Raw genomic sequence first — 22,351 nt, forward strand, 5'->3', positions numbered from 1 at the left:
ACAAACTAGTACTTGATTTATGTTTTTTGTGTGTTCGTTGTTAAATGTTTGCTCAGCCTACATGTTCACGCATTCTATACAGTACCAGTTAAAGGTTTGGACATACCTACTCATTCAAGGGTTTTTCTTTATTTTTACAAAAAAATACATTGTACAATAATAGTGAGGACATCAAAACTAAGACCTGGTGATTGGAACTAATAAGCTCAAATTTGGACTCATCAGACCAAGGACAGATTTCCACCAGTATAATGTCCATTGCCTGTGTTTCTTGGCCCAAGCAAGTCTTCTTCTTATTGGTGTCCTTTAGTCTTGTTTCTTTTGCAGCAATTTGACCATGAAGACCTGATTCACACAGTCCCCTCTGAACAGTTGATGTTGAGATGTGTCTGTTACTTGAACTCTGTCAAACATTTATTTGGGCTACAATTTCTGAGGCTGGTAACTCTAATAAACTAATCCACTGCAGCAGAGGTAACTCTGGGTCTTACTTTCCTGTGGCGGTCCTCATGAGAGTCAATTTCATCATAGCGCTTGATGATGTTTGCGATTGCAGCTGAAGAAATGTTCAAAGTTTTTTAAATGTTCCGTATTGACTGACCTTCATGTTTTAAAGTAATGATGGACTGTCGTTTATATTTCATTATTTGAGCTGTTCTTGCCATAATCTGCACTTGGTCTTTTACCAAATAGGGTAAAAGACCTTGTCACAACACAACTGATTGGCTCAAATGCATTAAGAAGGAAAGAAATTCCACACATGAACTTTTAACAAGGCGCATCTGTTAATTGAAATGCATTCCAGGTGACTACTTCATGAAGCTGGTTGAGAGAATGCCAAGAGTGTGCAAAGCTGTCATCAAGGCAAAGGGTGGCTACTTTGAAGAATCTCAAATATAAAATATGTTTTCATTTGTTTAACACTTTGTTGGTTACTACATGATTCCATGTGTTATTCCATAGTTTTAATGTCTTCACTATTATTCTACAATGTAGAAAATAGTAAAAATAAAGAAAAACCCTTGAATGAGTAGGTGTGTCCAAACTTTCGACTGGTATTATTTGAATTAAACCAAAAATACTGCAGTACGGGAGCAGGTCATTTTAAAGAGACAAGATGCAACCATGATTAATCCAAACTCATCTCTCGGCATGTCCAGCCCACTCATTATCTCAGCCAATCATGGCTAGCGGGAAGGTTGCTGACATTTTTTTCTGTGGCTAAACCAACTAGGCTCGTAATTTAACCATTTTATTTGTATTTACAGATGACAAAGAAGTTTGATATTAAGGCACATGAAAGTTCAGATGTTCGAGAAGGCATTTCTGCCAAAAAAACACATTTTTATTAAAAAATATATATTTTTTTACTTTCAAAATGAATTTCCTGTGAAGTCGTAACTTGCGACATACACCAAGTTTCCTGAATCGGGTCACATTTATGTAGTGATAAAATAAATGGTACAAGTATGTTGGTAATTCATGTCAGGTCCGACTACGGCTTGTCTATAGTCATCACAAAGTCCTGACCTCAATCCTATTGAACATTTGTGGGCAGAATTGAAAAATCGTGTGCGAGCAAGGAGGCCTACAAACCTGACTCAGTTACACCAGCTATGTCAGGAGGAATGGGCCAATATTCACCCAACTTATTGTGGGAAGCTTGTGGAAGGCTACCCGGAACGTTTGACCCAAGTTAAACAATTTAAAGGCAATGCTACCAAATACTAATTGAGTGTATGTAAACTTCTGACCTATTGCAAATGTGATGAAAGGAATAAAAGCTGAAATAAAAAATTCTCTCTCCTATTATTCTGACATTTCACATTCTTAAAATTAAGTGGTGATCCTAACTGACGTAAGACAGGGAATTTTTTTACATTTCAGGAATTGTGAAAAACAGAGTTTAAATGTATTTGGCTAAGGTGTATGTAAACTTCCGACTTCAATTGTATGTAATGTGTACAATAACTATGTATTCATACTTTGACTCTTCCATATACATCGGATGTCCACCGCCCTCATATGACATCTGCTAAACTGTTTTATCTGGGTTTTCAATGACAGACGGAACTTTGATTCTTTGATCTTTCATTCTATACAACAAAGGCCAACAAAATCCAGTTCATTACATAGATGAAGGTTATTGAACATTTAAAGAGATTGTCAACAGATGTGGTTTTTCTGCAAGAGTTTCTTCAGAAAAGCAGAAATGTAATATTTAAGGAGGAGCTCGGTTGGAGAGGCCTATGCTGCCACCTACTGTAGTAACTGTAGAGGTGTAGGCAGTCTGATAAACAATACACCCTTTTCCCTTATGTCCCAGCACACGGACCAAGAAGGACGTTTTCTACGTTTTTATTGTACCTTAACATGGTGAAAAATACACATTGATTTCATTGTATATCCCCCCATCCTCAAGTGTTTTTAGATATAATTCAAGCTATGTAAGATCAAACACAGACTGGAACTAATATTTTAGCAGGTGACCTAAATCACACATTCAGCAAGTTAGACAGACATAGCAATAAAAAAAGGCAAATTCAAGGAGCCTCCAAAGAGGCTGAAAAATGTCATCTCTACAAATATTTTACAGGATACCTAGAGATTGAACTACAAAATACTGCTCCTTTTTTCTCAAAGTAAGAAAAGCTCTTTAAAATGGAGTACATTTTTTTTTGATCTCCAACAATAGAAAATATATCATATCATTTGGACATCAGAGCAATGTTGAGGGAATTTTGTGTCCGAAAAGGATACCCAGTATGAATTTAAGATATACAAAACCTTGCAGAAAGCCTATCCAACTGCCAAGACCTCCCATTGGCACAAAATGGAGGGATTATTGGAACATAGGTAATGAATATTATACAGGAGTCAAAATGCACAAATTCTATAGCGCAAGGCAGAGTAATGTCTTAAGTGTCAAGCTAACAGGACTCAATGATTCATGCTTTCTGTGATTGATATTAAGTTCAAAAGTTATGGGCGGAATTAGAAACTTTGCTGTCAGAAGTTTTACTGTATAAATGTACTTTTAATCCGTCTACTTGCATCTTTCAAGACTCGTCAAATGAGGGTGCGGTGAGATACCCAATGGGTTGGTCTGTACTTTTTCTCGTCAATCATTTTGAAAAAACATTTGCTTATTAAAAACTAGAAATCAATTGACACTCCATCATTAAGACTGTGGATGAATCAAATGCATTGTTATTTAAATATTTTTTTAAAAATGGGCTACAGAGAGAAAAAGAATAGTGCAACTGGATGTCATTTGGCATAGAGAAGTGGTCACCAACCGTTCCTGAGTCAAGATCACTTTCTGAGTCAAAATGCTCAGATTATTTTTATACATGACTTAAAAAAGACAAGTTGTTTGCAACATTAACCAATTAAATCCAGTTCTGTAGCAATGAGGTTTGTGCAGTAGGCTATAGGCACAATAAATTATCACTTCATAATGGCTGTGCTTAAATTACCCTGCCAATGTTGTTCTTCCCAGAACATTCTGAAAGTATATTTCAACATTTTAGGTATATGATCACACTGGTTATATATAGTTTGTAGTATTCCTCGTGAGGCACCTTTACTGGACTGATGGCCTTCAACTGATGGTCAGTCTAAGGGGAGGGAGGGAGCAGCGGTGAGATTGCCTCTCATGCAACTCACAGACCCTCCTCTCTCTCTCCCTCCTCTGAGAAAAAGGGACACAGTCTTCCAGCTGATGGCAAAACTTAAGCTGCACTATTTCTACCTCATGCACCAATTCATGTTACCCCTATGACCAGAGAAAGTGAAATATTCCTCGATATTAAAAAAAGGCACAAGCCGCTAATAATACCCAAAGTTTGACGAAACATTTTACTATACTCATTCGTAGCAGCTGCAGTTCTGGTTGTAGTGTGAGTGGAAGTAGGGAGAACGCACATTTTATGCATTATGAAAGTGTTGAACAAAGTGTTGACAGTGCTGAATAACAACTTAAACATGAAGTCACTCATAAAAACAGCAGCTCTTTCCTGTATTCACTGAGTCTGTTTAGTCATGGTTTTAATCATCTCACATTAAGAACTTTGCTGTGCGTTCAAGGCTTACTTTTAGTCTATGGTGTGAGGAAACTGTACAGACACGGTGATCTGAGCATTCTGATTGGCCAACAGTAGGCCTATAAGTGCACTTGATTTGCTCTTTGGGCCTGCCGAGTAGGCGGAGCATGAACTGGTTCAAATGGGAACACTTTGCCTTCCCGGCGCTAGGGCTTCTGAATCAAACGCCAACAGCAAAAAATATTTTGTCTATATATGGTTTGTATTGTTAGATTTTATTTTTATTTAAAAAAAATGGAAGAATGTACTTGGAACTTTTGTAGAAGCCCCAGAACCCCAGAACCCATGCTGCACAACATTTCTATTGGCTATACAATTGCATGAGAAAACATCGTTTTGATGGCCTGTATTAAAAAAAGGGAAGGATCCCTCAGCTCTCTATAAGCTAGGCCTAATGTATTTATTTCTCAACCTTCCTAATATTAAGCACATTGCTTCCCTTTGCAACAGGTGTAAAGCCTACCTGTCTGGTAGGAAAATGAACCATGGGAAAGGCGTGATTCATTCGCTACTTAAGTGCATAGATGACATGTATATTTTTTCCCCTGCCCCTGTTTTGAGACTGGTGCATGATAGTGGTCCATTCTAAATCAAAACCAATTTCACACACAAAGTGCATTCGGAAAGTATTCAGACCTCTTGACTTGTTCCACGTTTTGTTACGTTACAACCTTATTTCTAAAATGGATTTACAATTTTTTTATCCTCATCAACCTACACACAATACCCCATAACGACAAAGTGAAAACAGGTTTGTAGAAATGTTTGCACAAAAAGAAAATATGACCATTATTGACATTAGTATTTAGACCCTTTACTCAGTACTTTGCGGAAGCACCTTTTGGAAGCGATTACAGCCTTGAGTCTTCTTTGGTATGACGCTACAAGCTTGGCACACCTGTATTTGGGGAGTTTTTCCCATTCATCTCTGCAGATCCTCTCAATCTTTGTCAGGTTGGATGGGGAGCGTTGCTGCACAGATATTTCGAGGTCTCCAGAGATGTTTGATCGGGTTCAATTCCAAGCTCTGGCTGGGCAACTCAAGAACACTCAGAGACTTGTCCCGAAGCAACTTCTCTGTTGTCTTGGCTGTGTGCTCAGGGTCATTGTCCTGTTGGAAGGTGAACCTTCGCCCCAGTCTGAGGTCCTGAGCACTCCAACATCTAGTGTGTTCCAACGTCTAGTGTAAAGCCTTCCCAGAATAGTGGAGGTTGTTCTAGCAGCAAAGGGGGAACCAACTCCATACTAATGGTTATAATTTTGGAATGGGATGTTCGATGAGCAGGAGTACTTTTGGTGATTGTAGTTTATCTTTAACAGGTTATTACTACATTCTTACCTGGTCATTGCAGTGCTATTTACTGTTTACTATTACTTTCTGGATGTTACCGTTATTTCAGCACTATAAACTAAAGCGCTACAGTTTTGGTTTTTCATGTTTAGTGACTCATGGGAAAAAAATTGTTTGTGTGACTTAATTCTGGATTTGCAGAGGTGTAGCTCGACAGCTCTGTGTTTTTCATGATATTTGTTAATACTGTACAAAAAAAATGAGATTTCCGTGTTTCATTTGTTGAAGAATGTTCTAGATGATCTTAAGCACTCCTAATGGTTCATTTGCTCTTTACAGTTAATGAGATAAATGTTGCTGTGGAATGTGGAAGCTGCTGACAAGCATCCAGAGGGAAAGGTTCCTCTTCTTAGTGTAATATGTGTAAACTGTTGCTTGCAATAGGTATAACAGTATAATGTGTGGCATGTTTAAAATATTTAAGTATCTTTGAACTGAACAAATGTTTGTACTAGGCCTATTTATTCCTAAAGTATCTGTTCTATCGGTGTCGTTTGGTATTTGTGTTACAGAAAGTTTACTTCACAAACCCTGGAGACAGAAAGCCAGGAGCTCGCCCACCCCTGCATACCCACCGAACATAGACCGGTATATATACCTGGAAATGTTGCGTACATGGCTAACGAAGCAGATGAACACACACACACACACACACACACAGACAGACAGACAGACAGACAGACAGACAGACAGACAGACAGACAGACAGACAGACAGACAGACAGACAGACAGACAGACAGACAGACAGACAGACAGACAGACAGACAGACAGACAGACAGACAGACAGACAGACAGACAGACAGACAGACAGACAGACAGACAGACAGACAGACAGACAGACAGACAGACAGACAGACAGACAGACAGACAGACAGACAGACAGACAGACAGACACACCTACCTGTGGGACTGACCTGTGTGTATCCTCAGACTTTAAACAACCAGATAGACTCTGGGAAATATGCACGCCCTCATCCGTTACCGTATCCTACAGTCTTTGGCAAAAAAGTGCTATCTAGAACCTAAAAGGGGTCTTCTGCTGACTCCATTGGAGAAATGTTTGACGAACCCTTTTTGCTAAGATTATACATGAAAATGGACAAAAGTGAATGATTTTACGTTGTCTATAACGAACTTGATAATGAGCAACTAATGCTGTAAAAGTATTGGAAAATGTACGGAATAAGGCACAAGATTAAAGCCTGTTGTGAAGGAAATTTTACTTTGTGAAGAAACAGTCTTGAAAATATTAATCTTGTCTTTCACTCGCACTTCATAAAATGCGCCACCGCTTTTCCTCGCAGATCCCCACTGGAAAGCTCCACAGGCAGAATCAAAGCAAGTAACGAGAAGAGAATCATAAAAGATGCATATGGGGCAAGAAGAGAGCCCCTGCTCGCAGCACCAAGTGGAGTTTCTTACACAGGGACACGAAGTCCATCTTAAATTAATCATAGTTTATTATCAGAGCACTGGAGAGGTTCCAACCTGGAGAGGTTCCCGTTAGTCCCCTTATATACTGGTTACAGACACGTTAAATAGGCATAGTTCATAGGGTTGGTACTGGCATCTGTCTAACTTAACTTAACAAACATATTCTGGGTGTTCCACCAGATAGTCCTCAGGAGAAGGTCATGCCCCCCCCCCTCTCCTCCCTCCCCTCATATCCTCACCAGACTTAGGCAGAAACCAAGGATTGTTTATGACACCAAAGACCAGATTAACATTTCAAGACTGTTTCTTCACAAAGTAAAATTTCCTTCACATGCTCTTTCTGAACTTTCTATATATATCTCTCACTACTTGTTGTCTTTGACTCTGAGCAACAATGACACTGTCTGAGTGTGTCACTCATCTCCCCTGTCCCCTTCTGCACATTGTCCTTGTTTATTTCTCTCTCTCGCTCTCTCTTTCTCTCCTTCCCTCTCTGACTATATCTCTTTCTTTGAATCTCTCCATCTTCTCTCTCTGATTCTTTTTCCCCTGTCCTTCAAGACTGCCACAGGGTGTCAGACACAGAGAAAGTAGTAGTAGCTGGCTGTGCCAGAGCCCCTACATTGGCGTCCCCTCAAAGGGCGTACCCCAATCCCCCAGCCCCTCCATCACTTTCAGCGACTCCTCAGCCAGCCTCACCCAGAGGAAAGCCAAGGTAAGTCTGTCTGTCCATCCGTACCTACAGCCATACCTACATCCATCCGTCTGTCCGTTAGATCATAGACAATCTATGACACCTTGTGATGTTGGCTTAGGCCCATGGAGTTATTTGCTGGGCTCTGGGGGTAATAATACACAAGAGCATGCATGACTCTAAATCATAGATTCTATAGACTGTGTACTTCTTATTATTCTACATATTATACATATGGCTCCTATACAGTTTAAGCTAGAATCCCAGTTTCTTAGATACTTTGATTGATTTGTATGTTACTCAAAGTACATTCAAGGTTTTTTTACAGGAAAAATAGTTTTTCTTTGATGACAGCAAAGTGTGTGTATGAGGATGAAACGAAGATACAATAAACTAGGTTCAGTCAGCTTCGCCTTTGACGTCATGGCCCCAGTGAGATTGAGGTAGCTGTCACCTCCGATCCAGTTCTGGTTTATCAGTCTTGACTTCAGACTGCAGTGCTGCTGGAGCATAGTGACGGTCACAACCAGGGTTGGTGCATCCTACACACAGACTGGAGAGTGTACGGACGTGTGTTAGTGAGTGTGTGTGTGTGTGTGTGTGTCTGTGTGTTGTGGTGTTAGTATTGTTTCTGTGTGTAGCAATGTTATTATGGTGCGATTGTGTGTCCGCATTGCTGTGTTTACATCGTGTTGTGTCTTGTCAGGCTCTTGGTCCCGAGTTTATCAGAATGGCTGACGAACCCCAGGTAGTTCTGGAGCTACCCGGATCCATAGTGGTAAGAACATTTACCACAATATTAATGATTTTTGTCCTTGAGTGTATATATTTTTTTACCCTCCTTTCTGTTTGTGTGTCTGTTTGTGTCTCCCTCTCCCTCTCTCTCTCTTTTTCTCTCACTCCTTCGTCTCATCCCTCTCTTCCCACCAGTCTAAGAAGGGCAGGTCTTGTTCGTCTCAGAGGGAGGTCATTGTGGTGTTGCCCAGTGGTCAGTCTGTATTGGTCAGATGTGACATGAAGTCCAGAGGGAGGGACGTGTTCGACATGGTGGTGGCTCACGCTAACCTGGTGGAGCACTTCTACTTCGGACTGGCCTACACCGACGGTAAGAAACTGACGACAGCTTTGTGTCTCATAAAGATACAGATGTAGGATCTTAATTTGATCACTCTTTTGTTGCTGAGAAGTTTGCAGGGCATGCAAACTTGTAGTGTATTTAAGGTTTAAAAAGGCATCTAAAGTTTGTCATTTCTACTTTAAAATGTCAGACTTGATTTTCCCTAACTAAAAATGTATCGACCCCTACAAAAAAATGTATATTCATTATAATCCACATAATAATTCACATTTCCTGTTGCGGCAGTATTATTTTCCTGCTGTAGCAAGCTGGCTCAAATTAAGATGCTACATCTGTAAAGTTGATTTTATAATGTCATATATCTTTCCTTTCATTTAGATGATGAATATTTCTTCTTGGACCACGAGACGAAAATCTCTAAAGTTGCTCCTGACAGTTGGAAGAAAGTAGTGTCGACCTCTTTTCTTGTTTTTCTAAGGATCAAGTTTTTTGTTGATGATATCTCCTTCATATTGTGAGTCTGCAATACTTTTTTTATTTAAAGTATCTGGATATTTGGTGTCATGAACTGTTAGTGAAATGCAGTTATCAGTTTTTTCGTTAAAGAAATGTACATTGTTGTGGTGTTCCAAGACACAGGGTGACGCTTCACCAGTACTACTTGCAGCTGCGGAAGGACATCCTAGAGGACAGGTTGTACTGCAACGAGGAGACAGGCATGTTCCTGGCAGCTCTCGCATTACAGGCTGAGTTTGGGGACTACATTTCTGAGGTAAACTGAGTGAAGCACTGTCTCAGATATTTCATTTTTATTTTATGAAGTACATAATGGATTACGTTCTCCGTAAAACCCTGAGAGATTGTATGGCTCTTAATCAGTCTTCCAGCCAGAGCAGTAGGTTTATTAACCTTGGTGTTAAATTATGTGGTAAAGGGTATTGATAGGATGAAGCACTAAGCTCTCCTCTATTGACTTATTGAAGGCTTTCGATACTGTTGACCACTCTTTATTTATTCAAAGATTGACTGCAATTGGTATATTTCTTCAGGTGTCATGTAATTGGTTTGACAATTACTTGATAAACGGGACACTGTTTTTTTCTGGTGGTATTACGTCAGATTTCCTTGAATTTACGAAAGGTGTCCTACTAGGATACATTTAAGGTCCTGTACTTTTTACCGTCTTGTCATGCCCTGTCCTCAGTATTCTTTGTTTTCTTAATTGTTTTGGTTAGGTCAGGGTGTGACATGGGTGATGTATGTGTTTTTGTACTGTCTAGGGGTTTTGAGATTGGTTCTCAATTAGAGGCAGGTGTTTATTATATTTAGGCAGCCAACTTCTTTGGGTATTTTGTGGGTTATTGTCCATGTCTATGTCTAGTTGCCTGTGTCGACACTAGTATTATTATAACTTCACGTTCGGTTTGTTGTTTTTGTTTATTAAAATATATAAGATGTATTCATATCACGCTGCGCCTTGGTGTCCTGAAGACGACGATCGTGACATGTCTATATGAACTATATTGGTTTATCTACAGAAAATGTTAAAAATACGCCTGTATGCAGATGACACTGTTGTGTATGCTATTGCCCTCACGGTTGAGCAGGTTCTTTCAGAGCTTCAATCTGCCTACATTGCATTACAGAAAGCCTTTGTTGAACTGAATTTGGTACATAATGCAGGTAAAATCAAGTAAAAATGTATCTGATGGTATATGCATCTGTAAAATTCGATGGTTCCCTCATTTGATCGTTTCCCCGCTTATAAATAGTAAATTGGGCTTATTTTATAGGAATAGGCCATGCCTTTCATTCAACGATAGAAAACAAATCAATCGGTCGACATTCATAGCCGTTATAGATTTTTGCAATATTGTCCTTATGAATGCCACTGTCTGGAAGCCATTGGATGCAGTTTATCATAGTGCATTAAGCTTTATTACTGACAATAGGTTCAGTACACATCACTGCATTTTGTATCAGAAAGTAGATTGTCCCCTCTTGTAGATCGATGCATTTCAAATCAAATCAAATCAAATTTATTGATATAGCCCTTCGTACATCAGCTGATATCTCAAAGTGCTGTACAGAAACCCAGCCTAAAACCCCAAACAGCAAGCAATGCAGGTGTCGAAGCACTCTTTCACTCTTTTTGTTTATAAAGCCCTGCTCCATCAACTTCTGCCGTACCTTACTTCATACGGGTGTACAAGATACCAGACCGTCTCAGGGATGGCTAACTCTGGAGATCCCTTCCATCTCCACTGAGTTAGGTGAATCTGCTTCTAGTTTATTATGCACCTTTAGACCCAGTAAGTCAGGGGGGCAATTGAAGTCGGTGAAGGGGCAACATTTTTTGGGGGGGTTCTTCCATTGGAATTATATTGAATTCTGCTTATATCAAGCTATGCTAGGGTTAAATATTTTCCGGTATTTTACAAATGTTTCATCCCGAGAATACAGCACTTTTCTCCCGGGTAACCCGATATTTCCTGACAAAACCGGAAGTGTCATTCAAAAGCATTATAAAGCATATAAATATGTCCGGCTTTTAATAGAGCTTTAATCAGCACGACAATTGAAACCTGATGCTACCTGAGCCTGATGAGCTGTATATTAAATATGTTTTATGAGCCCTACATTAGTGACATTTACTGAGCCCAAATCCCAAAAAAGGCCAAACGATTGTTCCATTATCTATATTGTATAGACGACTGCACATTACGCAGGACAGAAAAACATAAAAGCTCATAGATGTAGCTAGCAATATGTTCCCATTGGTAAAAAAAAAATGAAACTAGCTCCAATAGGCTCATCTTTCTGAGTGTGAACTGTATTACTGTATTGTATTATACTGTATTACTGTATTGTATTATACTGTATTATATGGAATTGCGCACGCTGGTCAAACCATGATAAAGCAGAAGAGAACATGAGATTCTGGTGCAGCACATGTGTCCTACAAAGTTACAAGTAGGCGATAGGCTTGCAAATTTGAAATATAGTATGGCCTAATTAACTTTGAAATATAGTAGGGCCTACTTGTATAGGCTAATTAGTAGGCTGACGCATATATTCCTTACATAATATTTCCCGTAATGTTATTAGCCTACCTCTTTCTTTCTATTGTTGCTTCATTCCGCCCTCGTTTTCAACAGTTAAATGAAATATGTTTCGTTGTCCTTATCTTCATCATTCTAATGGCATCCTTGACTAGTTTAAGACTGGAATTAGATGCAGAAGGCTTTCACTTCTCTTCACGAATAGATGGAATGGTTATTGGTTATTGGTCCGAATAAGTCATTGCTATAGCCTACCGCCTTCGCACACTCTTTAACCTGTGAGTTCTGTTGGATCCTGTATTTAACATTCGGCAAAAACAGCTTGCTTTCCTCTTCGAATAGTCTATTGGTATGTGATGTGATAAAAAAACGATGTCCAACAAGCTATTCTAGTCTACCTAAGGAGTGTTTTTTTAAGGATAGGCCAGCGGAGAACAGGTGCTTGCGTAGTGCGCAAGTTAGAAGCTTATAATGCATAACCCATCATTAATTAGTTAAATATAAGGCGAATACCGCATTGAATGTATTGCCTGAAAGAGGCAGGCTAGGACATCTATATATATATATATATATATATAGGGTATATATCAATCTATAATTGGATGATCTATTTTGGATGCAATTTGAATGGAGTTGATGGAGAGGGAGAAAGACTGCAAGAGATGATTGGTCTACATGTATTGTGAACTGCGCTCCATACTGAGACGGGCTGTCTGTCTCCACCCTGAGCGTTGATTCATCATACAGAGACCGTAGAGAAGACAGATTTAGACACTGCATATAATTTAACAGTTCAATTTCACGCCATGCTGTACATATAAATGATTTATTATAATTTATCGGTTCCTTGCAGTGATTATTCCCTGGAAAAGGGAGTGGTTTTTAGGGGGTAAATCCTGGAAACTGGGTTCCCGTCATTCAACTCTGTTCAACAATAAACATAAAGTTAAAATGCAGAGACTCCGAGACCATTGAGTGCTTTTTGAAGTGACGTGTTGGTGTGAAATCTGTAGCCCATCTCTACTTCGCTGTATCAACACAATGGAGCACGCCCTACATCCTAAAGCAAGGCCGTTTTGGCAATGAACATAGGCTACAAGATACTATCGATAAGATAATTCACCTATTGCAAACCGCCTATGTGAATGCAGCCGTACACACAGCTGTCTTACCAAAATGATGCAAACTATATGCTGAAAGTAGTAGCCTAACAAAAATAAGGAATAGCAGTTTAGCTTAGAATACAGACGAATGCGAATGAATGAAAGCGAAGAGAACAAAATAGCGGTAGGCCTACTAATATGCCTATAAGCAAAATATCAGATCAATGAAGGCATGACACAAACTATATTTAGGCTAGTAAACAAACACGATAAACAAAAGGGGAATGCCTACGCCTACCCAAACAGCCTACTACAGTGAGATACAACTCAATCATCAAGTTTGCAGATGACACAACAGTAGTAAGCCTGATTACCAACAATGACGAGCCTACAGGGAGGAGGTGAGGGCTCTGGGAGTGTGGTGCCTGGAAAACAACCTCTCACTCAACGTCAACAAAACAAAGGAGATGATCGTGGACTTCAGGAAACAGCAGAGGGCACACCCCTTATCTACAGAGACGGGACCACAGTGGAGAAGCTTCAAGTTCCTTGGCGTACACATCACTGACAAACTGAAATGGACCACCCACACAGACAGTGTGGTGAAGAAGGCGCAACAGAGCCTCTTCAACCTACAGATGCACAATTGAAAGCATCCTGTCGGGCTGTATCACCACCTGGTACGGCAACTGCACCACCCACAAGTGCAAGACCACCCACAAGTGAGTGCTGGCTCTCCAGAGGGTAGTGCGGTCTGCCCAAGCCATTACCGGGGGGCAAACTACCCGCCCTCCAGGACACCTACAGCACCTGATGTCACAGGAAGCCGAAAAGATAATCAAGGACATCAACCACCCGAGCAACTGCCTGTTCACCCCGCTATCATCCAGAAGGTGAGGTCAGTACAGGTGCAGCAAAGCTGGGACCGAGAGACTGTTAAACAGCCATCACTAGCACATTAAAGGCTGCTGCCTATAGGCATAGACTAGAAATCACTGTCCACTTTAAGGAATGAAACACTAGTCACTTTAGTTATGTGTATATACTGTATGCTATACTACTCTACGGTATCTTAGTCACTTAATAATGTTTACATGTCTTGCTTTACTCATCTCATATGGTATATACTGTATTCTATAATATTCTACCGTATCTTTGTGACTTAATGTTTACATATCTTGCATTACTCATCTCATATCTATATACTGTATTCTATATTATTCTACTGTTTCTTAGTCCATTTCGATCATATGTATATAGTCTTAATTCATTCCTACTTAGATTTCTGTGTATTGGGTATATGTTGTGTAATTTGTTAGATATTACTTGTTAGGTATTACTGCACTGTCGGAGCTAGAAGCTCAAGCATTTCGCTACACCCGCAATAACATCTGCTAATCACCTGTATGTGACCGATTTGATACACACAAACACACACACACTCCAAGGCGCGCTCTGTCCGTGGTGCTGATAGAGCGCAGCGGAGATACAGATTTAACGCCAACCTGTCACTCAATCATTTGAACTTTTTAGTTAATTTTATATAGGGGCATAAAAACTGAGGTGGCACAAGTTTCAACTGAGGGGTCTATGCCCCCTTTTCCAGCCTCGCGGAACTGGGTCTGTGCACCTTACTTGTGGAATAATCTCCTAGGCTTTTCGAAAATGTAATTAATTGGTCTAGAGCAATTCAAAAGGCTGGTTGAGGACCTTTTTACTGGAGAATGTGTTTGTTTTTATGATTGTGTTTAGCTTTTCGTGTATTGATGTGAATAGTGATGTGTATATTGATGATAATACAGGGCTCATCTGTAAAAGAGACCTTTGTCTCCGCATGACAAAAAGGAGCATTTCTTATTGGACAAGTCAAGGTAGTCCCTTCCTTGTTTCAGTGACTTTTCTTCCGTTTGGTACCTATGGAACACTACTACACTAGTGGCAGTACATGTCATTGACAGGCCTGTTATCTCTGTTCAGTTGTATGGCAGGAACTACTACCAGCTAGAGCAGTTTGTGTCTAAGAGGATGCTGGAGAAGATGGCTCTGCCCAATCTAAAGGAGGAGTTGCCACGGTTACATGCCAACAATGCCCAGATGCTGCCAGAGGAGGCAGAAACCGAGTACCTAAAAGTAGGCAAGAGGAGAGACAACACACATAAATATAGTATACAGTACTGTTTGCATGCATTTGCACACACGCTCAGTAAATTTACTGAATTGAAATAACCACTTTTTTATAGAACTTTTATTTGACTTATAGGTGTCGAACATCTTCATTTTAACCTTGTTTAACCTCTTTCAAACCTGGTTTAGCACTGCAACATGAAAAAATGGCCCGCTCTCACACTTGATTATTACTTGCAATAATATAAGCTTTGTAAATTAAAGGCAATTCAAATCAAGCTTCTATTACTGCAAATCATAATCAAGTGAGTGCTGGCCCTTTTTTAAAATTTGATCTATTTTGGTTTCAAGCGCTCTGTTTACTTGTCTACACAAGAATATTTTGAGTTGAGCACATTCTTCTCCTTTACTACGATCAACCTTGCAGCGTGCTTGTGCTATCTCCCCGTCAGATCGCCCAGCAGCTTCCAGAGTATGGGATGGTGTTCCATCGGGTATGCCGGGAGAAGAAGCCGGTGGCGGGGGAGCTGGTGCTGGGAGTCTGTGCCACAGGAATCATCGTCTATGAGCTGAAGAACCACCTCCGCACTGTCACACGGCGATTCCTCTGGAGGGAGACCGATACCATCTCCGCCAACGTGAGTACTACTGGAATACTAGGGTTGTACTACAACTACTATAGTACTTTACTAGTTCCACTGTAGACCAGATAGTAGTTTTTTTACACAAGAAATAAGGGTTCGTTGCAGAGGGATTGGGTTCTTACCAAGAATCTTTTTCATCTGAAGAACCATTTTTGGAAGACGAGGGTTCTTTGAAAAGTCAAAGGGTTCTACATAGAACCTTTGTCATCCGAAGAACTGTTTTTTCATCATTTCATAATTAATAAACATGATTTAAAATAAAATAGTGTTATTCTTCTGTGAAATGTAATATTGGAATGCAAACTCAAAATGTAATACATTTCAACTCTATATCTAACATGGTACAGGTGTTTATTTTAAATTCTCTAAGACCATAACCATGTGTTTAAGGTGAATACTTTTGTTTCAACGTAGATTTGTTTAAGGCTACCAAGAATACACTGTATGACCCTGATTTAGCCCACTGCAGTAAAAGTTTCAACTTTAGCCTTCTAGAGTTTAAAAAGATGTGAGAATGTTTTAAACTGTACCTAATATGAGAACATTTGTGCACAGCAAATTGGCCAGTATTACCTAGTGTTGATTTGACAGTGTAACATTTCAGTGTAACAGAGGTAAAGAAGTGAGTGTGATTTGTGTAACAATTTTTGACTTTGTGTAGAGTAAAACACTCAGCCACACCCATCATTATTATATTTCCCAGCATGCTCTAAAGCATGCTCTACAGTTTGTTTCAATATCTGTGTTTTTGCATGTGCATTGGTTGATTGCTTGATCTGATGCAAAGATAAATAGCATACTTATTCTAAACTAATTGAATCTGTTAGTAGTTGACTTATTGCCCTCACTACGGAGATGGTTGTTCCAGTCAAGATGGTTTAGGTAGTCTCATTTATCAATCTTCCCCACCCTGGCAGTCATTCTGAATGCAGTTTGCGGGTGATTAAAAGGTTCAATTGTTGGATATCCTCACTCTGGCTGGATGCCAATAAGAATTACACATCGTTTTGCAAGCTTGCATAATGTGACTAGAAGGTATGGTGTGGCCTGTAAACTAGGATTTTCAATATTAGGAAGGTGTTCTTCATGTTTTGTACAATAAGTGAATGTCTATTGTCATAAAGGGTTCAATTTTAAAGCCTGGTTGAACCTTTTATAGACGGTTCTAGGAAGAACCCGTTCAAGATTAAAGGGTTCTCTGTAGAACCCTTCATAGATGGTTCTAGGAAGAACCAATTACAGGGGTTCTAAGAAGAAACGGACATAGAGGGTTCTATGCAGAACCCTCTGCAAAAGGTTCTACCTAGCATTAAAAAGGGTTCCCCCATGGGGACAAACCCAAAACCTCTACATGGTTCTACGTAAGCACCTTTTTTTTGTAAGGGTGGACTGTGCTTTCAGAAGGGTTTGCCATTAACAGCTCCAATGCTCTTGATTTAAAAGACAACCCTCTGACAGTTGTCTCTCCTCCCCCAGCATCGTAAGCTGACCATAGAGTGTGGTGGTCCCAGTGGTAAGAAGCACAGCTTTGTAACAGAGAGTTCTAAGATTGCGCAGTACCTCCTTAGTCTCTGCTCCGGGCAGCACAAGTTCCACAGCGAGATGAGTTCCAGGCAACTCAGCCACAGCATCGCTCAAGGTACGGGGCTCTTAGAGCACACACAGGCAGGCACACACGCAAACACACACACACACACAAACACACACACACACAATTGCCTATTCATTATGATTATTTGTTGTCTTTCCAGATGAGAACATTGACAAGTACCAGTCTATTTGTCGGACCAGTGACTCCCGTATGAAGCGTCTTTCATGTTCTGAGGTTGTCCTGAACAGCGTAGAGTTACCATCCAACCTCGGCCACCGCGAGTCATTAAGTAAGTCGTGTGATGACATCACGGCGAAGGTGGAGGCGCGTCTAAGGCAACAGAGAGAGTTGAGGGAAATGAGCAGAGATCTACCTGAGCCATGCCCACTGTCAGAGATGAAGGAACAGCAGGGCTGGAGGTAACAGTACATAACACGATGTAACCCTACATAACACTGCATGCATTAAATAACACTACATAACAATGAACCTCATCATCAATAACATGATTTTCACTTGAGCTCAAAGGGTCCTACATTCCATGGGGGTAATGCACCTCTGCGTCACCTGACCTCACCTCCACTGCAATTTGTTTATTTATTTACGTGGACTTTATCCTTTGACAATGATGACAATATTTGTGGTGACAAACCATGTGTCGTTGTGTTCTCGTACTCTAAAAGGATTTCCAACAGTACAGATCGTTAGTATAATGATGAACTTTGCAAACCCACGACTGTTGTGTTCCAGTACTCCAGAGCCCATCCCCAGAATCATGTCCAATCCCATGCTACAGAAACATGACTCCACAACCTCCTCTATACATGGTGAGGACTGAGTATGCTATATACTCTTATCTGAAGAATTTACTATAACACTGCATATGCTTAACTCTCTGCATTAACTTAACTCTTAACTCTAATCTTGGCTTTTTTTTATGAATGCACTTGGTATTATATTTAACCCCTGACCTGTGGGTTATTTTACAGTAGACACTCCAACCAGGGGTTCTCCAGAGAGAGAGATCATCAGTCTGATCCTAAGGAAAGACCCTAAACTGGGCTTTGGTGAGTAACAGGGTGATTAGGAATTGAAGGGTGCATTTGTATATTCGGTGTTCTTTTGCCATAGAAATACAATGACTCTGGTCCTCTTGTCTCTCTCTTGTCTCTCTCTCGCTCTCTATTTTGTATCTATATCTCTTTTTTTCTCAGGGTTTGTGATAGTGGGCGAGAACAACACAGGGAAACTGGACCTGGGAATCTTCATAGCCTCCATCGTACCTGACGGACCAGCAGACAGAGACGGCAGAATCAGACCAGGTACTGAACAGGGAGCAAAAACAAGTCAGACAAGATTACTTATCAAGTGAACATAGTTGTTACGTCCTGACCTTAGTTCCTTTGTTATGTTTCTTGTTTAAGTTGGTCAGGGCGTGAGTTGGGGTTGGCATTCTATGTGTTGTTCTAGTTTTGGTTTTCTATGTGTTTGGCCTGGTATGGTTCTCAATCAGAGACAGCTGTCAATCCTTGTCTCTGAGAACCATATTTAGGTAGCCTGTTTTAATATAATAATAATAATAATATATGCCATTTAGCAGACGCTTTTATCCAAAGCGACTTACAGTCATGTGTGCATACATTCTACGTATGGGTGGTCCCGGGGATCGAACCCACTACCCTGGCGTTACAAGCGCCATGCTCTACCAACTGAGCTACAGAAGCTACAGTTTTTCCCACTTGATTTGTGGGTAGTGGTTTTCTGTTTAGTGTATGTCACCTTACAGAACTGTTTCATTTCATTCGCCGTTGTTATTTTGTTTAGTGTTCTCTGTTTAATAAATATGTGTTACGGTTTTCTTGCGGTGAAGGAGAGTCGGACCAAAACGCAGCGTGGTATTCTTGATACATGTTTAATGACGATGAAAAAACGAACAATACAAAAACAACAAACGTAACGTGAAAACCTATACAGCCTGTCTGGTGCAAGCAAACACAGAGACAGGAACAATCACCCACGAAACACTCAAAGAATATGGCTGCCTAAATATGGTTCCCAATCAGAGACAACGATAAACACCTGCCTCTGAGTGAGAACCACTCCAGACAGCCATAGATTATGCTAGATAAGCCACAAACCCAATACCTAACAAAACCCCAAGACAAAACACACCACAATAAACCCATGTCACACCCTGGCCTGACCAAAATAATAAAGAAAACACAAAATACTAAGACCAGGGCGTGACAATATGAACATGGACACGTACCACGCTGCATATTGGTCCGATCTCTCCTACTCCTCCTCAGACGAGGATGACGAACGTTACAATAATTCAAACACACACACCTACACTGCCTTCAGGAAGTATTTTATTGTAATTCTTTTTGTTTAAGATCTACACTAAATATTCCGTAATGTTAAAGTGGATTAAAAAATTGAACATTTGTTGAAAAGTCATGAAAAATAAAACACTAATATATCTTGATTAGATAAGTATTCAACCCCCTGAGTCAATACATGTTAGAATCACCTTTTGCGATTACAGCGGTGAGTCTTTCTGGGTAATTCTCTTAAGAGCTTTCCACACCTGGATTGTGCAACATTTGCCCATTATTCTTAACCAAATACTTCAAGTGCTGTCAAATTGGTTGTTGATCATTGCTAGACAACCATTTTCCGGTCTTGCCATAGATTTTCAATCAGATTTAAGTCTATACTGTAATTCGGCCACTCAGGAACATTCACTGTCTTCTTGGTAAACAACTCACAGTGTCTGGTGGAAAGCAGACTGGGAAACGTTTTGATTTTGCCTGTGCTTAAATCCATTCCATTTATTTTTTATCCTGAAACTCCCCCGTCCTTAACAATTACAAACATACCCATAACATGATGCAGCCACCACTATGCTTGAAAATATGAGTGGTACTCAGTAATGTGTTGTATTGGATTTGCCCCAAACATACAGTACCACTTTTTGTTCAGGACAAAAGGTGAATTGCTTTGCCACACTCCAGATACAGACTGTAACACAACAAAATATGGAAAGAATCTTCGGGGTGTGAATAGTTTCTGAAGGCACTGTACATATCATACTAGTATTTTCTTTTATCTTTGGTTGATGGTCAGACTGATATTGTGCTTTGATTGGTTGATTATGCAGGTGGTCGTCTGATTTCTCTAAATAAGATCAGTCTGGAGGGCGTGACGTTCACTGACGCAGCAGTCATCCTCCAGAACAGCCCTGATGAGGTGGAGCTCATCGTCTCACAGCCCAAATGTACGTAGACCCTATTACAACCCTTATACAACCCCACACAAATATACTCTTCATACTCTGTCATTGTCAAATCAAATCAAATTTGATTCGTCACATGCGCCAAATACAACAGGTGCAGACCTTACAGTGAAATGCTTACATACAAGACCCTGATCAACAATGCAGTTTTAAAAAATATGAGTAAGAAATGAAAGTAACAAGTAATTAAATAGCAGCAGTAAAATAACAATAGCGAGGCTATACACAGGGGGGTACTGGTACAGAGTCAATGTGCTGGAGCACCCGTTAGTTGAGGTAATATGTACATGTAGGTAGAGTTATTAAAGTGAGATGCTAACAACAGAGAGTAGCAGCAGTGTTAAAAATGGGGGGGAGGTCAACAATGCAAGTAGTCTGGGTAGCCGTTTGATAAGATGTTCAGGAGTCTTATGGCTTGGTCCTGGAGGGAAGGAAGCTTGGCCCCAGTGATGTGCTGGGCCGTACGCACTACCCTCTGTAGTGCCTTGCAGTCGGAGGCCAAGCAGTTGCCATACCAGGCAGTGATGCAACCAGTCAGGATGCTCTCGATGGTGCAGCTGTAGAACCTTTTGAGGATCTAAGGACCCATGCCAAATCTTTTCAGTCTCCTGTGGGGGAATTAGGTTTTGTCGTGCCCTCTTCACAGCTCTCTTCGTCATTTATTTTTATTTCTAGACCTTATCTGGAAGATTGCTGCTTTTCTCACTCGTCTTTTGTGGTACTCAGCATAATTATATATTTTTTTATTTGGTTTATTAGCCTTTTTCTCCCTCTTCCATTTGTCTATGTGTGCATTTCTGGGAAACTGTAAGGGGGATACCTAGGCAGTTGTACAACGGAATGCATTCAACTGAAATGTGTCTTCCGCATTTAACCCCTCTGAATGTGACTGAAGCTCGGTTTCCATCCAATTGGCGACAAATTTTCATTGCAATATTCTAAAATCTGCATAAAAACATAGTGCATACAGGTCGCAGTGGTGGGTAATATATGGGGCTTTGGTGACAAAACGGATGGCACTGTGATAGACAGCATTCAATTTGCTGACTAGAGTGTTTTGTAAATGACATCGCCAAAGTCAAGGATTGGCAGGATAGTCAGTTTTACGAGTGTATGTTTGGCAGCATGAGTGAAGGAGGCTTTATTGCAAAATAAGAAGCCGATTTTAGATGTCATTTTCGATGGGAGGTGCTTAATAATATGAGTCTGGAAGGAGAGTTTACAGTCTAGCCAGACACCTAGGTATTTATAGTTATCCACGTATTCTAAGTCAGAGCCGTCCAGATTAGTGATGCTAGTCGGGCGGGCGGGTGCGGGCAGCGATCGGTTGAAGAGCATGCAGTTGGAGGCCACGGAAGGAGAGTTGTAATGGCATTGAAGCTCTTTTGGAGGTTTGTTAACACAGTGTCCAAAGAATGGCCAGATATATACAGAATGGTGTCATCTGCATAGAGGTGGATCAAAGAATCACCCGCAGCAAGAGTGACATCATTGATATGGCGATGTGGGTGCCGGCTTTTGCTCCATTCGTATTTGGGGAAACCATTGATGGCAAAGAAACCCCTCTTGACCTCAACCTGTTGTGCGATGGTGTATGGAAATGGAATGTTACAGTTTATTTAGCTGATAATCACATCCAAAACATTGGTTCATCAAGGGCTGGGTGATGCCGATCGGCAAGTTTCACTTGAAAAGTGCCCTTTGTGGATAGCACTTGGATGTGCACAGGAATGGCATGTGTTTGCCTTTTTAAAGTAAGTCTTAAATCCTCACAAAACTCCGATAACAGTTTTGGGAAACAATGTCTGATGAGTCAATCTGTACTTTTTGCAAAAACATTCCCAACTTATATTCACTTTCACAG

The 22,351-nt window shown here is 40.4% G+C and overlaps 1 protein-coding gene across 3 annotated transcripts in view; it reads left to right on the plus strand.

Moving 5' to 3' along the window:
* The window catches only part of LOC124041461 (tyrosine-protein phosphatase non-receptor type 20-like), a 109,244-nt gene that overhangs the window by 37,509 nt on the left and 49,384 nt on the right, over nt 1-22,351 (plus strand). The window contains exons 8-21 of one of the 3 annotated variants that reach the window (XM_046359065.1): nt 5,970-6,045; nt 7,455-7,608; nt 8,294-8,365; nt 8,518-8,692; nt 9,044-9,179; nt 9,299-9,437; nt 14,808-14,960; nt 15,407-15,592; nt 17,075-17,237; nt 17,350-17,608; nt 17,940-18,016; nt 18,179-18,256; nt 18,404-18,511; nt 20,353-20,469. In XM_046359065.1, the coding sequence (XP_046215021.1) occupies nt 5,970-6,045; nt 7,455-7,608; nt 8,294-8,365; nt 8,518-8,692; nt 9,044-9,179; nt 9,299-9,437; nt 14,808-14,960; nt 15,407-15,592; nt 17,075-17,237; nt 17,350-17,608; nt 17,940-18,016; nt 18,179-18,256; nt 18,404-18,511; nt 20,353-20,469 (1,893 nt within the window). Of the gene's footprint in view, nt 1-5,969; nt 6,046-7,454; nt 7,609-7,666; nt 8,366-8,517; nt 8,693-9,043; nt 9,180-9,298; nt 9,438-14,807; nt 14,961-15,406; nt 15,593-17,074; nt 17,238-17,349; nt 17,609-17,939; nt 18,017-18,178; nt 18,257-18,403; nt 18,512-20,352; nt 20,470-22,351 lie in introns of those variants that run through there. The other 2 variants (XM_046359066.1, XM_046359067.1) reach the window with 2 other exon arrangements.

This window comes from Oncorhynchus gorbuscha, linkage group LG08 (genome assembly GCF_021184085.1).
Source record: "Oncorhynchus gorbuscha isolate QuinsamMale2020 ecotype Even-year linkage group LG08, OgorEven_v1.0, whole genome shotgun sequence".
Lineage (NCBI taxonomy): Eukaryota > Metazoa > Chordata > Actinopteri > Salmoniformes > Salmonidae > Oncorhynchus > Oncorhynchus gorbuscha.